The sequence below is a fragment of the Rhinatrema bivittatum genome, chromosome 15, assembly GCF_901001135.1.
Source record: "Rhinatrema bivittatum chromosome 15, aRhiBiv1.1, whole genome shotgun sequence".
NCBI lineage: Eukaryota > Metazoa > Chordata > Amphibia > Gymnophiona > Rhinatrematidae > Rhinatrema > Rhinatrema bivittatum.
Window position 1 is genome coordinate 57,657,366 of NC_042629.1, and position 15,250 is coordinate 57,672,615.

The window sequence follows — 15,250 nt, forward strand, 5'->3', positions numbered from 1 at the left end:
GCTTGATACAGCAGTTACTACCCCAAACCAAATAAGCCTGATACTTCACTTTCAATGATAGCCAGCATAGCTCTCTGCTGCAACGGCAGGGGGAATGATGAAAAGATGATTTATATTCTGACAACAACCAACAAGGACAGAGTTGCACAGGCTGGATAAACATGCATGGGAGTAGCTTGCTATGACGGCGGTTACTACACCTAACCACTTAGATGCACCTCCAGCACTGCTAACTACATCGATGGCAGGGGTAGAAGGAAATAGAACAAAAAGTCACTTACAAGGGACAAGAGTAACAGATAAGTATGGGGTGGGGGGAGAAAAAGCTTGCTGGGCAAACTGGATGGACCATTTGGTCTTCTTCTGCCGTCATTTCTGTTTCTATCTGTATGTTTCTATGTATACTAATAATGCTACGATCTCTTAAGAATTATATGGAAAGCAAGCTAAAAATCCATTCATAACAAACCAGAAAATCAACTCTATTGTTACAAAATGGGCATTTGTTTTAAATAATCCAAAATCAAATTTAAAAGTATGTAATGCTTAAGCACAGACCTAATACCCGATTCTCAATGATAAGGACCTTGCTGTTAGTTAAAACTGTGCAGATGTTTTCAGTATAATCATAGGTCTTAATAGTGGCATTTTAACAGGTAATATATAGTGCCCATAGCCAGTTTGAATTGTGTGATGCCTTGTTTTTGAAAAAACTAAAAACCTGAAGATGCCATACAAGGGTGAAACAGAGGTCATTGTTGGGATTTGGACTAAAGATTTTTGACAGGTTTGAAGTCGTGTGTGATTTGCACTTAGGACATTGAGCTGAGCATGTTGAACAGGTTGAATCAAAGGTTCTCCATTTCTGTAAAAAAAGGTTTTTATAATAGAATCAGATATTTGGTACTGGTTTGAGCTAATGCCCATCTTGTATACTTGAATTGTTTGTGTGTGCCTATAGTAATAATGTATATATACATATATATATATATATATATATATACATATATATATATATATATATATATATATATACACACCAAAACATGATTTCTTTCTACAAATTTTAATGCAAAAATTACTATGTGCTGATTAGAACAGAAAATACCTTTACTACCTTTATAAAATTTACTACCTTTATAAAATTAAGGCCCAAAAAGCTGATTGATTCATTAGGTAGTTAGTGAAGCAGATGAAAACTTTGCAAACCTCTAAGGTTTTGAGTGTAGTTCTATTTACTTTTAACAACCACAAGCAGCAGTTGTCTGAGCATTTGAAAATGAAGATAATTCACTCTTACAAAGCAGGGGAAGGCTATAAAAAGCTCTCTAAACACTTTCAGCTAGCAAATTCAACTATCAGAAACATTAAGAAACAGAAGTTACATAGAACTGTTAGAGTTGCAGAAGACCAAGAAAAATCTCTTACAGAACTGCAAAACAGAAGCCAAATATCACTGTAAACCAGGAGTGGACAAACCTTTTTGTTCTGGGGCCACGGTATACGTTGCCATCTGTGACACGGGCTGGGGTTCCTCCCTTGATGTTTATAAAGACATCATAATTACAATAAAATACCAGTAATAAGAACCAAGCAAAGCAGAATTAGGACAGCTACATTTCAACCTAACATGCAAAAAAAATTAAATTAATTAAAAAAAAAAAAATATATATATATATATATATATTCAAATTCTGGGGTCATCTCAGTAAAACAAAATCTTTCACTGCTAAACCTTTTGTGAAGTAACACAAATCCCTACAAGGAGAAAAAAAAATGGCACCTAGAACCTTGTCATACCATACAATCACAGCACTGACTTTCAGGAATCGAACAGCAACCTTCTTTATAAAAAGGCAATTCCAATATTGCATCAGGCCCTAGAACACTAATACACCACCTCTTGGAGTAGCAGAATAAGCCATACTGTTACAAATACAGCCAGAGAAAGAACACATTAGAAGAAATGCTGCACCTCAATCACCCATAGGCAGAAAACAAATCAACCCTTTCCTAATATAGAATTAAGGGACTACAAATTAGAAACATGTTGACAAAACCAAAATAGAAAGCCTGAGAACCCAGAATCTGAACAGTGAAACTCCAAAGAGTGAGGAAAATACAAAAATATAAGAAATATACAGTCTCAAAGATGGCATTTTTTTTTTAACCTTTGATCTTTATTCTAATTGGTTAGTCCTGGTCTCTTTTTTTCTACTTTTCCTTTAATGGTCTTTTCCTAATTCCTTTTCAGGGTCTCTCTTCTCTTTGTTTCTTATTTCTTTTCTATTCACCTTCCTTTCCTCCCTCCCAGAGACACAGGCTCATGCTTTCTCTCACAGGCTCCCACACACAAGCTCTTATTCTCACATGCTCTCCCCTGCCCCACAGACACATACAGATACAGAGTCTGTGTCTCTCGGGCTCCCACGCTCTCTCACGCACACACACTCACAACCTCTTCCATGGTGGCCTTACTACAGCAAGCCTCCTTTGCTGTCACAGAATGGGATCCACATCAGCCTAACTGTATCAGTCCTTCTTCTTTACTGCCACAGGATGGTATCATGGTGTCCATGCTGTGGGGATGAGATCCATATCCATATGGCCAGTTTTCAGGCCTCTTCCAGTGTTGGGCTACACCATTGCAACAACTGTGAGATTTTGGCCTTTGATGAGGTTGGGCACTCAGGGCAGGCTGGAAAAACTTGGTGACCCATACCTAATGTTATTTTTAAAATACTTGACAAGCCGGAAGGATGGGCTGGATTTGGCCTGTGGGCCACAGTTTGCCCACCCCTGCTATAAACAACCTACTGAAAAGTATAGCTAACACTAGAGTAGTTGTCCACAGCTCTACAGTATAATGTTGCTTATACTACAATGATCTGCCTGGGTACCATTGTCAGAAGTTTCTTAACCCATGATAACTGGCTTTGGAGGGATGGCCTGATAGCAGTTGTGGTGGTGCCAAATGGTTTCCACCTTATAAGGAGGGACCTGACAGTGCCCCAAGGGATATTTAAACATATTGAAATGTTCTTATAGACTTCCCCCACTCTGTACATTATCCCAGAGTTATTTTGGCAGCTCCTTGTTTAGCATCTTTTGACCTTTGCTTCAGATTCATTTTATGCAATAGAAACCATGCTCAATTCCAGGTGTATTTGAATCAGCTCAATTATTGTGATTGGACATAGGTGCAGTCTAACTTATCAGGGGCCTTGATAAGGAAATTGTTTAAAGTAAACTAATTTGGGTTTGCTATGACAAAAGCTGTGAAGATTTATGCAATCAAAACCTTTTGATTTTTCATTTTTTAAATATTTCTCACACTATTCTTCATGATGAAAGTGTATAGCGGATGTTAGATCAGTAAAACAAGCATACCTTACTGCATTTTGGTGTGTACTTTTTAAGACAGCAGAATGTGAAAAACGTACAAATCTATGAAGACTTTTGTAAGGCGCTGTAGCAGCAGTTTTGCAGTACAAAAATCAGGTAGTCTTCATACATACATTTCATTCAGTTGCAAAAGACGACTGAACGAAGAAGGGGCAAAAAGAGGTTTTCATGGTCCCTGCAATTGTAGGGACAAAGGAAAGAAAGATCATCTTTAAACCAGAACAGGTAAATATGTGAAGCAATATAGCAGAGGTAGATAAATAGCACATGCTGCACTACTGGTCTTTCAGTGACAACTCATGCATTATTTTTCATTGGTAGAATGTTACAAGTGAGACACCCTGCATCCATTAATTTACTAACACTTATTTTTCTTTCTTTGGTAAAACCAGTGAAGATCCTCACACCCTGTAATTCCATCCAGTATAGATGACAAAAGTCTCTACTGCATCAATTACCAATGTGAATGCAGTAACATCTTCCACTAAGAACAAAACACATTTTCAGCTGTTACAAAAAAACACTTAAACATAAAACCCACAGCCATATATTTGCATCTATTGTCAATTTAAAAGAAATAATAAAAAGTATCAAATGATTCTATTAATTTCTATTTTATTACATTTCTAAAAATCATTGCAGAATGGGGAAATGAGAACAAAATTAACTTTACAGTATTAAATATTAATAAACCCACTTTTCATTCTTACACGTGTATTTACCTGAAAGGATGATTCAGAAGATGGTATCAAATGCCAACAAAGTCATATGGACATCCTACACACAGAAATGGTTACAGCAGATCACACTTTGTGCATTTACAGTGGCATGGGATTTTTGGTAAGGAGACAAAAGACAAGCAATGTTTTATATTATGACTAAAGTCAATCATCTCTGATAAGATCAGTTTCTCTATAACCACGCCCTCTATAACAGTGAGGAAGGTGTGGAGAAAATATTAAACTAAATGTAAAAAAAAAACAAAAAACAAAGGTGTGGTGTCTGGTACTCTGGTGTTCAAGCCTTCCCATTAGGGAGATGTCCTACATTTTTCTTAGCATCCAAATGTTAGCTGAGGGCTGGTATTATGCTCTGCTAAAAGAGAGATTGTGGTTGGCTCCCAAGACCAGGGAGCTCCAGCCACTGCACAACAGCAACCCTTAGTAGCCAGACGCATGGTGCATGCATCCCTGCTTTCAAAAGGAGCAGTGGTCATTGGTCCCAGTCAATGCTGGTCACTGCAATGGCACAGCTAGATAAGGTGAGAGATAAAATGGGGGGGAACCCTGGGTAGATGTGAATGAAGGGCCATGATGCCATAAACCCAGTAGAGACTGGTTTTGAGCTGGAAACCCAAATTGTCAGGTCAAACCCCCACCCCAATCATCCCCCCCCACACCAAAAAAAAATAAATCTTGCAATGAAACTAAGCTGAACTATGGTGTAGCGTATCATTTCTGATTCATACAACAATCTGAGCAAGCACAGATGGGATTCATTTTCAATGCCTCAGCAGTACTCGCTTTTAACTTAAGCCTTTGTTTGTGTGACATAGTAGATGAAGGCAGATAAAGACCAATTGTCCTGTCCAGTCTATCCAGTTATTCTGGCCTATACTGCTAAGGATATATTTGTGTTGCCAGTTGTAGAGGCTTGACCACCTGGGGGATATCCAAGCCCATTTTTGTTTTATCTTCTTCCTTTTTAGTTATGTAGTACCCTGGGTGGATGAGCATAAAACTCTCATATTTAATCCAACACCAGCTCTGCCTCTCGCCCCATGCCTTAGCACCAAGCTTTGTAATAAAATGTAAACAGCTAACAATACTAGTGCAAGGCTGCTGCCCATACAGTTGGCTTTACTAGACGGTACTCTGCCACTATCGAACTGACATCAACAGTGGAAGTGTAACCTAGTGGTCTCGGCAGTGGGCTTGAAGCCAGGGCTCAAATCCCACTGCTGTGCCTTATGACCTTGGGCAAGTCACTTCATCCTCCATTGCCTCAAGTGCAAACAGATTTTAAGCCCTCCAGGGAGAGGGAAATACTTACAGTACCTGAATGTAATCTGCTTTGAAGTGGCTGACTAGTCGCAAAATACAAATTAAAATTAAACCTGGTTTGTTTCTGGTGAGCTATAGTACACTTCCAACCACCAAGCCTTGTTCCTACCATCGCCATCTATATGGCCCAAGCATGCTTGAATTCTGTCACATACCTGGTTTCTGCTCCTCCGCCAGTAGGTTAGTCAATTTACCATCCTCTCAGTAAAGAATTTTCATCTAAACCTTCCTTTCCCCAACCTGTCCTTGAAATTTTTTTTCTATAGAGAATTCCACCTTCCTCTTATTGAAGCCTGAGAAATATGTCACTATTTCTGATACCCACCCCCTTCTCCTCGAGCACAGTGTTGGGCCTGTGTTGCAGGTCCTGAATGACTGTAGTAGCCCTCTCTCTCTCTGAACCGTTTCCATCCTCTCAATGTGCAGAGGAAGATATGGGCTCTAGCACTGTACCCAGTACTCAAGAGGAGGTTCTCTCTACTGACCTATATAGAGAGAGTAGAGAGGTTCTCTCTACTGACCTATATACGAACAATTATCTCCATTTTCCTGCTACTACTTATGGAACTTAGCTTTCCCTGTAGCTTGATTACATTTAAATCAGAGATGATTACTCCTAGATCTTTTTGTTCTTTAATAGTTTTCATATCTTGTCCTTCTAAATATGGAGCTAGCAGATATGTTTTCACCCTTGTCAGTGTTTGCATAGGATACCGTTGCTTATGTTCTATTAACCAGCCTATTGTTCCCTTAACACACACTGCAACTGTTGCTAATAAAAGATTTTGAAAGAATCGTTTCTAGCACCAAGCCCTGGCCTATTCCACTACACTCTGCATTCTTTTGTTCAACCAGTTTTCTCACCTGTTTACACATTTTTATCCTAATCCCATGCAGAGAAATGGATATAGCACAGATGCCAACTAGATAAAGCTCCGGGCAGCCTGTGTACAGTATGCACTGAGTAGTGGGGCATTTTGGGTGGTCCTATTACACCTTAAGAAAATCAGTAAGACCCCTACATATACAGGGCTCCACGATGTGGCATGGTTAAGTTATTTACCTCTACTCTTTAGGGATTCACAGTGCTTACCCGGTGAGCTTTTGAGCAAAAACAGTAAATTAATTCAGGGCATGGGATAAACACTGTGGATCCCTAAAGACTAGTGGTTGGAAAAGAAGGAAAGGGTGCATGGGAATAACTGCCATGCAGGTTACTGCCCTTAACTAATTAGGCTTGATGCTTGTACTGCAACATCACTCTCTGCTTTGACCGTGGGAGAAAAAGGGGAATTGGATTCAGAAGACGGCCAATGCTGGCCCCTGACTTTTACAGTCCGGGGTACTGATACGCAGACATTTGGGATAAAGCACAAGACTGCTTCTACGGCCAAGTCCAAAAGCAGAGCATGTGGAAGCAGCATTGTCTGAATTATCACCAAAGCTGCTCACCCCATAAACGTGTTGCTAGCAGTAATTTTATTATGAGCTTGACAGTTGCTTGGTTTTGATTTAAAATATTACTACCCTTAAGATAAGGCTTCGGGGGGGGGGGGGTAACCTGATCGGCATGGCAATTATTTCCATAAGAAACTGGCTGGGCAGACTGGATGAATCATCTGGTCTTTTTCTGCAGTCATTATGTTATTATGCAGCACTGGTTCTTTAAAAAACAATAGGATGTCAGTCCTCATACAGTATATGGGTGATATCAGATGGAGCCCAGCACAGAACTTTGATTTCAAAGCATCTAGAGCCTTTGAGCATGCCCTAGTCACCCAGTCCATGCCAGAGGTAGGAGAAATCAACTCGAAGGGGAAGCGGGAGGATTTTGTGAGCATGGATGTTCTGTTGTCCACTGCAGAACCAACATTACAAGTAACTTCACCTTCTCGGAGAACAAGCAGGATGGCAGTCCTCACATGTAGGGACTCCCAAGCTACAGGCTGCCTGAAGCAAAAGGGAAAAACTAAACAATGTCAAAAGCAATACTATTTTGGGTGGCATCAGGTCAACCTCACATTATCTGTTTTTCCTTTTTTTTTTTTTTTTTGTTTTGGTAGCAGATTGAACCAAATAACAGGTCCTTAGAGGGAATTAAGTTGGGTTCTATACTTCTAAAATATTCCATAGGACAAACTGTTTAAAATTCAGTTTCACATCAGAAACCCCTGCCAAAACGGAGGTGGTGTGAACGTGCGGAGAAAATTCCACTTTGCAGTTTTATCATCGGTTGTGGTCAGTGCTCCACTCCCAATGAGCTTTGATATACCCCACCAGACTCAGGTCCTTCTGGACGAGAGAATGAGCACAATTCACTAACCAAGAGAAACAGAATTCTTGGTTATGGTTAACCTTGCAGCTCAGATATTATGCTAACAAGAGTGCACAGGTTCAAAAGAACTAACCCCTGGGCAAGCATTATGCAAGAACCCATGATACAGAGAGAGACTCAGCAGTGAGCTTCAACTGAAGTCTGTCCAAAAGAAAAAAAGTATGTTCTTATGGAGACAGATGTACCTTTTTCATGGTGGGAAAACCACCAATATCACCCCACTAAAAATGAATCACATTGGTTTTCCAAGTGACAGAGGGAAATGCAGTAGGCAGGTAAACAGGTCTCCTGTGAAACAAGAGAAAGGGTTCTATGATCTTTCCCTCAAGCCATTTATCCACACCATGGGCGTTCCTCCTGAAATCCTTTCTAGATGCCAGAGGAATAGGAGATATATTACCAGACAGATTCTGGGTGCTGCAGGACTATGCCTCCAGCATCTGGGTTAAAAGAGCCCAAACCCAATGCTGGGATACAGTGGCAGTCCCTAACCAGTACAAATCAATCTTGGGATACCCCAATCTGAGGAGATCCCTGACAAACATCTCCTCAGGGAGCTTCCATTGAATCTGTCTCAGCCAATAGGGAGCTAAGAGGAACCTAGCTGCCTAGATTTTTCTGTTTACATAGGGCCTTGTAAATTGAGTAAACTGAAGAGATACTTATCAAAACCCCCAATTAGGTTAAGGATATGCTGAAAGAGAAGTACAGGATTCTCTCTGTTAACAGATGGAAACAGCAGTACCACAGGAGTTTGCAAATGTGGAAAACTGGACTTTACCCTAACCAGGGAATAAGGGGTCCAGACCTGGGGTTAGTCTGACCATTAGGACAAACTCCTCATCCATTTGACATAAGGCTTCAAAAACCCTACTGTTAAAAATGGCCTTGTTCTTCAACACAACAGCCTTCAGTTACACAAGGTAGAATTAATGTCTGTCTAGATAAGGAATAATTAGTCGGCCAAATGAACCCTGAAAGACTTTGGGTTAGCATTTATTGTCCTTTGCTGGAGGACAACAATGAATATTCCTAAACGGCCCATAGAATCTGGTCACAGAGCCCCTTATGTAAACTCCCAAACCAAGACTGGATGCATCCATAGTCAGGACAAGCTGTACTAGATAACCTTAGAATGAATCTGCCACCGGGAGATTGTATTTTGTGGTTGAGTGCCCAAGACACGGAATGGATGGATCCAAGCTTTGGGGGTTACAGTACATCTTGAGCATGACGAACTGTCAATCATCAAATGAAACGTTTAACACTCTTCGCCATGTGGTATTCAATATACAATCCGCTTACATAGGAGAATGACCTTTCCAGCTCCTTGGGAGCCAATTCCTATTAGGGGAAATCCACTACAGGCCACTGTGGGTTGCCTTCTCCTCACGGCACAACTCCAAACATCTGAATATTGGTGCCAGGCTTATCTCTTCCTGAATCCAGCATTAGCCGCTGTACCAAAAGAATGGATGGATCAAGTAGAAAAGCAGCTATGCAGAAATAACTTCCTCAGGATTAAGGAGTATAAAAACATCCCCTTCTCTGAAAAAGAAGGAAGATGCAAAGGAAAAAAAACCCCCAACATCTCAAGCTTTCCCTTAGCAGGCTTTGTATAACACTCACATGCAGGATAGAACTTATATTCTCGTGCAACTGGACTCCATATCCCTCTTGAGCTGAACAGAATAAATGGAATGCACCTACACTGATGCTTAAGATGCACCGTCATACATCACCCACGCCACAGCACTGCTTGATGCCGTAGTGGGGCCAGAAGTTGACGTTGCCTTGTGCCTGCAGTGCTTGATTTTGACTCCACCAGTGCTGCTCCACTCAGCGTCGATTGCATTTACACCAATGGCCAATTTCATTCATTGACCATTTTCACGGCAGTAGCTGCGAGAGAGAATAGAGAACTTTGATTTGCAGGCTCTGTGGGAAAAATGAGACCGAGGGGGATCCCCTTAGAGACAGGGAAGTGGCTAGGACAGCACCTGCCTAGTACAGCAAGCACAAAGCTTCGAGAAGCTTTAAGATCAAAGTTTCATGCCAGTCCTCACCCACAAGTGAGGACTAACATCCTGCTTGTCTTTGGAGACAATTTTTTGGGTGCTGTGGAAACCACTTTGTAATAACAGATGTAACCTTGCAGAGCTTGGTAAGGAAGAACTATTCAAGCTCATTCAGTGGAATTCTTATCCAGCCTGGTCAGGATATACTCAGTCACAGCAACATAAAATGACAGATAATGGACTACAAGGCACTTCTACATTTTTTTTTTTAGCTGTTGAAATACTGAAGACCATACTTGATCTGACTATACACACTCTGTATTTAATCCTCTGTGCTTATCCTATCTTAAATTACAATACTGTTTTATCTTTTCCTCTTTTGGAAGGCTAATATACACATCACATGGCACCTATCAATATAAAGCCAGGTACCCTGTGTTGAATTTAGGAGTAGTGGTTTTTATCTTTTGCATATTATAACAGACAGTGCTGGATGTGAATAAATGCTGAGGTAACAAAGCAGTTACTCAGGAGTGCTGGGAGTGCTGGGATCCCTGGGACAACAAGTCTGTCATTTCAGTGAGAGGGATAAGTAGTCAGCCATATGGCATATTTTATCATGGAAGTAAAATGTGCGGCAGCAGCAAAGCCGCACATTTTACTTTCAGAAATTAACACCTACCCAAAGGGGTAAAGCTAGCGCGTCGCAAACGCGCGTCCAAATGCAGGGTAATAGTGCGTTCCGGTACTGTATCGGCCTGTCAGTTGTCAAATACAGTGCATGCTCCACTTACTAGCAAGACACAATCAGAGGAGGAGAAGGAGGAATACTATGAAAGGCACTGATCTGAAAACACTGTTCCTATAAACTGCAGCTTTAGTTAACGCAGATAGCTCCAATTTCCACTTGTATACAAGGATCTTTTTCAGCAAATCTGCAGGCATAACACTGGAGGTGGGGTCAGGGTCATGAAAACCACCCAAATATCTTTCACACAATAGATCTGAAATGAAATAAAGTCCGGAAAAACACACAATGAACTAAGGAACAGCTGCTTAAGTTGGATTTTGATGAGACAAACTGGTTACTTGCAATATTTTCAAGAAAAGACCTTACCCTGTAAACTGGATGCAATGTTATTAAATTCATCTGAAGACATCTTCTGCCAAGTATCGCTCCAGACAGACTTCAATTGCGCATTAAACATATTTGTATTTAACTGTGGTGTTGTAGTTCTGGGTATGTGAGATCACTGGTCAGCATCAGAGTAATAGTTTATTTTTTTGCTTTCCTTTGAATCTGTGCATGAAGAGACTGCTTGAACTGAAGACGCATTCGATACATGGGATAACCATAACCACAAAATCAGGATGTGAGAGCTGCGAAAATAAACTGCCACCTGTGCTAAGGGTAAGGTGCAACCTTATGCTTGCAACCTACTTGCCAACATGAAAAGCAAAATTGCAGATATCCCTCAGAGAAAATGGACCAAGTGGAGCCGCATCTGGAAGCACAGCAGTCTTAAATGTTCTCATCTAAAGCTCAGCTGTACCGATTTTGTACATAATCTCTAGGCCTCTCTTCAGGGCAACTCAAATATGCAAATTAATTTGGGCTTTGACCAAATATAATCTGATTATTAATTTCATTTTGGACAGCCTGAAAACCAAACCCTCAAGAATCAGAGCTGAACCCTGCTCTATTGCCAGTTCCTCTTGATGGCATTTCAGTGTCAATCCTTTCATTTAATGCACAAGTGGTCTGTGCCAGGGTTTTCTTATTGTACTGAACAGTGTGGCCTGTAGGATCCAATTAATATAACAGCTGTTAAACAGAAAATTCACTTGCTGTCATTGTCACTCAGCACAGATTCAAATATTTAGTTGCTCTCTGTATATTCTTCAAAACCCGTATTTGTTTGCTTTGTTAACATAGTGCAGATTTTAAGTTAAATAAAGAATAGTTCATAAAATGCAGATATATTCAGTAAAGGAAAGATCTCACCATATACACACCTCAAATCATTGCAGGATGAGCCATTAACAAAGCAGAAACATCCCCATAGTTTCTGGGTTTCTCTCCAAGCCAATCTTGTTTTCACTTCACAGCTCAGCACCCTTTTGTTGAAAATCCTCCCTCCTAATGGTAATGTAATTCTTTTAATGATATAGGACAGCAGGAGAGAGTGATTTTGGGGCATGCACAATCACCCATTCGACAGGGGAGAATCTTCCCTCAGTGGGCACTTAGGCCTCAATTTCCAACATTTCAGAATTTTGTTTCAGTAACTGAGATAGAAAGGTCTCCAACTCTCTTTCTATACTTAATGTGTGTGTACCTCCTGCAAAGCTGTGTGTTGTGACACACCACCTAAATAACTCAAAGGAATTTCAGGTTCCAGAAAAGAGAACCATCCTCTCGTCTCAATTTCATTACTACTACTGGAGGCCAAACAAGACATTTAAAAAATTACCAAGCCACCTAAGAGAATGGGCTGGCCTAATGGTCAAGTGTCTGCGTTTATACCGGCGTGCGGAAGACCAGGTTTTCATTCCTGGCTCCTCCCCCACTGACAAGGGGGCTGGGCATGGTGCAGAAACAGCACTCACAGGCTCCCACATTTATGCTGGGCTTCAGGGGGGAAGCATTGTCCATGCTGCTCATTCAGAACTGCTGCCGCAAGTACCACTGGGTTGGAAGACGAGAGAGTAAATATGGAGCAAAATGCTTGACAGTTGCAAATGAAGGCTCGAGGCCCAGTTGGGACAAGTTCCGATTGAGCTAAAGACCCATAAGAGGAGGAAGCTGTAGGGCAAAAATGATAAATAAATACCCAAGGGCTAAAAGAGAGGACAGGTTTTTTTATTTTTAGGCTTTTATATTTGAGAGATCTTTCCTTTAACATATCCTGGATTTCTGATCTATGAATCTTTCAAGGTCTTAGGCATGTAAGAGAGAGGAATCTATAAAATGGCTCAGATAACTTTTACACTAATTCACTGATGAGTATTCCAGCCTGGCAATGACAATATTACAACACAAACAAGTCAAATGGTACACTTTTTTTTTTTTTTTTAGGGGAGGTAATAGGACCCAGGCAAACCATTTTCTAAAGGCAACAGATGACCTCTAGTATGTAGATGTGCACGAACAAAAATAATCACAATTCTTTGAAAAACCATCATGTGTTACTGTTTTGGTATAATAAATTGATCTATTAAAGGGGTGTAATCTTTTCCATCAGAATTATTTGGCTTACATTTTGTTATTGACACCATCCCCTTAAGTTTCTGGTCTAATCATCAGTTCCTCTCCCTCCCAAAAAAAGAAATATGAATTAAAGGCAGCAGAAGCACAGCACCACATTTATTCACCCCTCATGGAGGGTTCCTCCCCTCATGTAAACAGAAAAGTCTTCCTGTTGTAAAAAGGACCTATATCGAGTTCTGCAAATGTCAATGTACGAGATCCAAGATATATTCTTGGGCTTGTGCTCCTGTTCCCATAGGCCAAGCAGGGACTGGAAATTCACAACACAAGAAAGATTGGAAGAACTAATTATAGCTTTCATACTGACACCTACTGGCTGGCTTTAGAATGGCAATGGATGCACTTCCATAGGGCTTACAGTCAGCTCATAGGAAGTTGCTGTGGTATTTGGCCCATGACTATAAGGAGTAGTAGTAAAAAAAAAAAAAAAAAAGGGGGGGGGGAGGGGATAAGTGTGTTTGACTGAAAGGAATTTTCAGTCTTACAACTACTACTCCTCCTAGATTCACTTAGAGGTCTTTCTACTAAGGCCACCAATTTTCCCTCTCTGGCAACCAACAGTGAAAGGATAATGACCCCAAGTAACTCAGAAACGTAGAGAGAGATGTGAAAACGTGTGAAACGTGACGCGAGTGTAGAAATGAACCCAGAGCATAAGTTACATTGTGATTTTGTCAAATGGTGGCTTTTTTTTTTTGTTTTCCCCAATTCACAGCTTAAAACGCTTGCATCAGGTAGTGTAAAAAAAATTTAATAAAATAAGAAACCCATTGAAAGGATCAGCCAAGTTAAGCAGCCTTTGCCATGTTATCTTTTTGCTCGCACAAAATACAAAGCATTAGTTTTGGGGTAATACTTCACATTCTGCTTCTTGTCCATGAGACCACCAAATATGATAAGTTCGCCTCTACCTTGCACCACCGTGTGTAGGCTGGTCTCAGGCGGCCCCACCACAGAACTGCTGGTAAACACCTTCCATTTCACCCGCCCTTTTTCCTTCACGTCCTTAATGTCCAGCACATACATCTGCATAGGTTTACAGTTCATGCTCTGGTACAGTGGCTTGCCCACGTTCAGAGACTGCGGCGGGTGGTGGCCCAGTCGCCGAGCGATAGGAGGTAAGGAATGTCCATCGGCTTGGGTGAGGGCACCTCGCGGTGCTGGGGAAGGCTCGGCGCCGCTTCCACTGTGGCCCTGGTTGCCAGGGGAGCCTGGTGAAGACAAGTTAGGAGGACTTACAGATAAAGAAGGGGAGGTCAGGGAAGTGGCGGAGGAAAAAGCTTTGACAGCCTCCAGGCCCCTGCGCAGAGCTCCTGGGGACACTGCACCTGGGAGGGAAGTCGTAATGTGAGGGGGCGTGTGGATCCCGTTTGTCTGCTCAGGAGGATTTCTCACATTTCCACCACCAACTATCCTGTCCACACCATCTACCTGTCCAACCGGGGCTGGTTTCTGATCCCAGGTCAAATCCACAGCTCCCAATCTCAGATCCTTCTGGTCAGGTAGGGATCCTCTTCTAGGAGGGAGAGAAAGGCCCCCTTTCAGATCATATCCCTCAGCAGCGGAAGGTGTATTGGGAGACACTGCCTGCACTGGACTGTCCAAAGAGGTACTACCTACTATCACTGACCCAGGAGACAAGCTTCCACCATTCATCACGGGCGAACAGTCTCCTCTGGCAGGCGAGAGGCTTCCCTCACGGGATCCCGATGGCTGTCTTTGTGCTCTTGGCCGCAATGTTCCCCAGCGGCCATTAACACAGGGAGCTTCATCTGTACTCCGGACTGGAGACTGAGAGCGGTATTCCCTTGTCTCAGGAACCAGAGCTGGAGGGGTGGCACTAATGGGAGAAGGACGAGAGTTTAGGCTAGGACTCAATGGAGCCCTCCCACTAGGAGCCTGGCTGAAGACGACAACGCACTGTCCTACCTGGAAGACAAAAAGAAAGCATCTCATTCATAAAATCCAAGCACCAGGTCTGTATGATGAGTACTGTCATAGTCCAAGTATTTCTACAAGTGATGTGGTGTGCTAGTCAGTCTGCCATTTCTTGGCACCAAAAGAAACCCCCAGGAATTAGATCAGTATCATCTTATGATTTTATTGTTTTTATTGTTTTCACTGAAGAGAAAGCAGCAAAAAAAAAAAAAAAAAAATA

The 15,250-nt window shown here is 41.5% G+C and overlaps 1 protein-coding gene across 2 annotated transcripts in view; it reads right to left on the reverse strand.

Moving 5' to 3' along the window:
- Window positions 1–12,663: 12,663 nt before the first annotated feature.
- FBXO42 (F-box protein 42) overlaps window positions 12,664–15,250 on the reverse strand; it is a 117,218-nt gene continuing 114,631 nt past the window's right edge. For both annotated transcript variants that reach the window (XM_029578292.1, XM_029578291.1), the window contains one exon: window positions 12,664–15,021. In XM_029578292.1, the coding sequence (XP_029434152.1) occupies window positions 13,900–15,021 (1,122 nt within the window). In that variant the 3' untranslated portion in view covers window positions 12,664–13,899. The remainder of the gene's footprint in view (window positions 15,022–15,250) is intronic.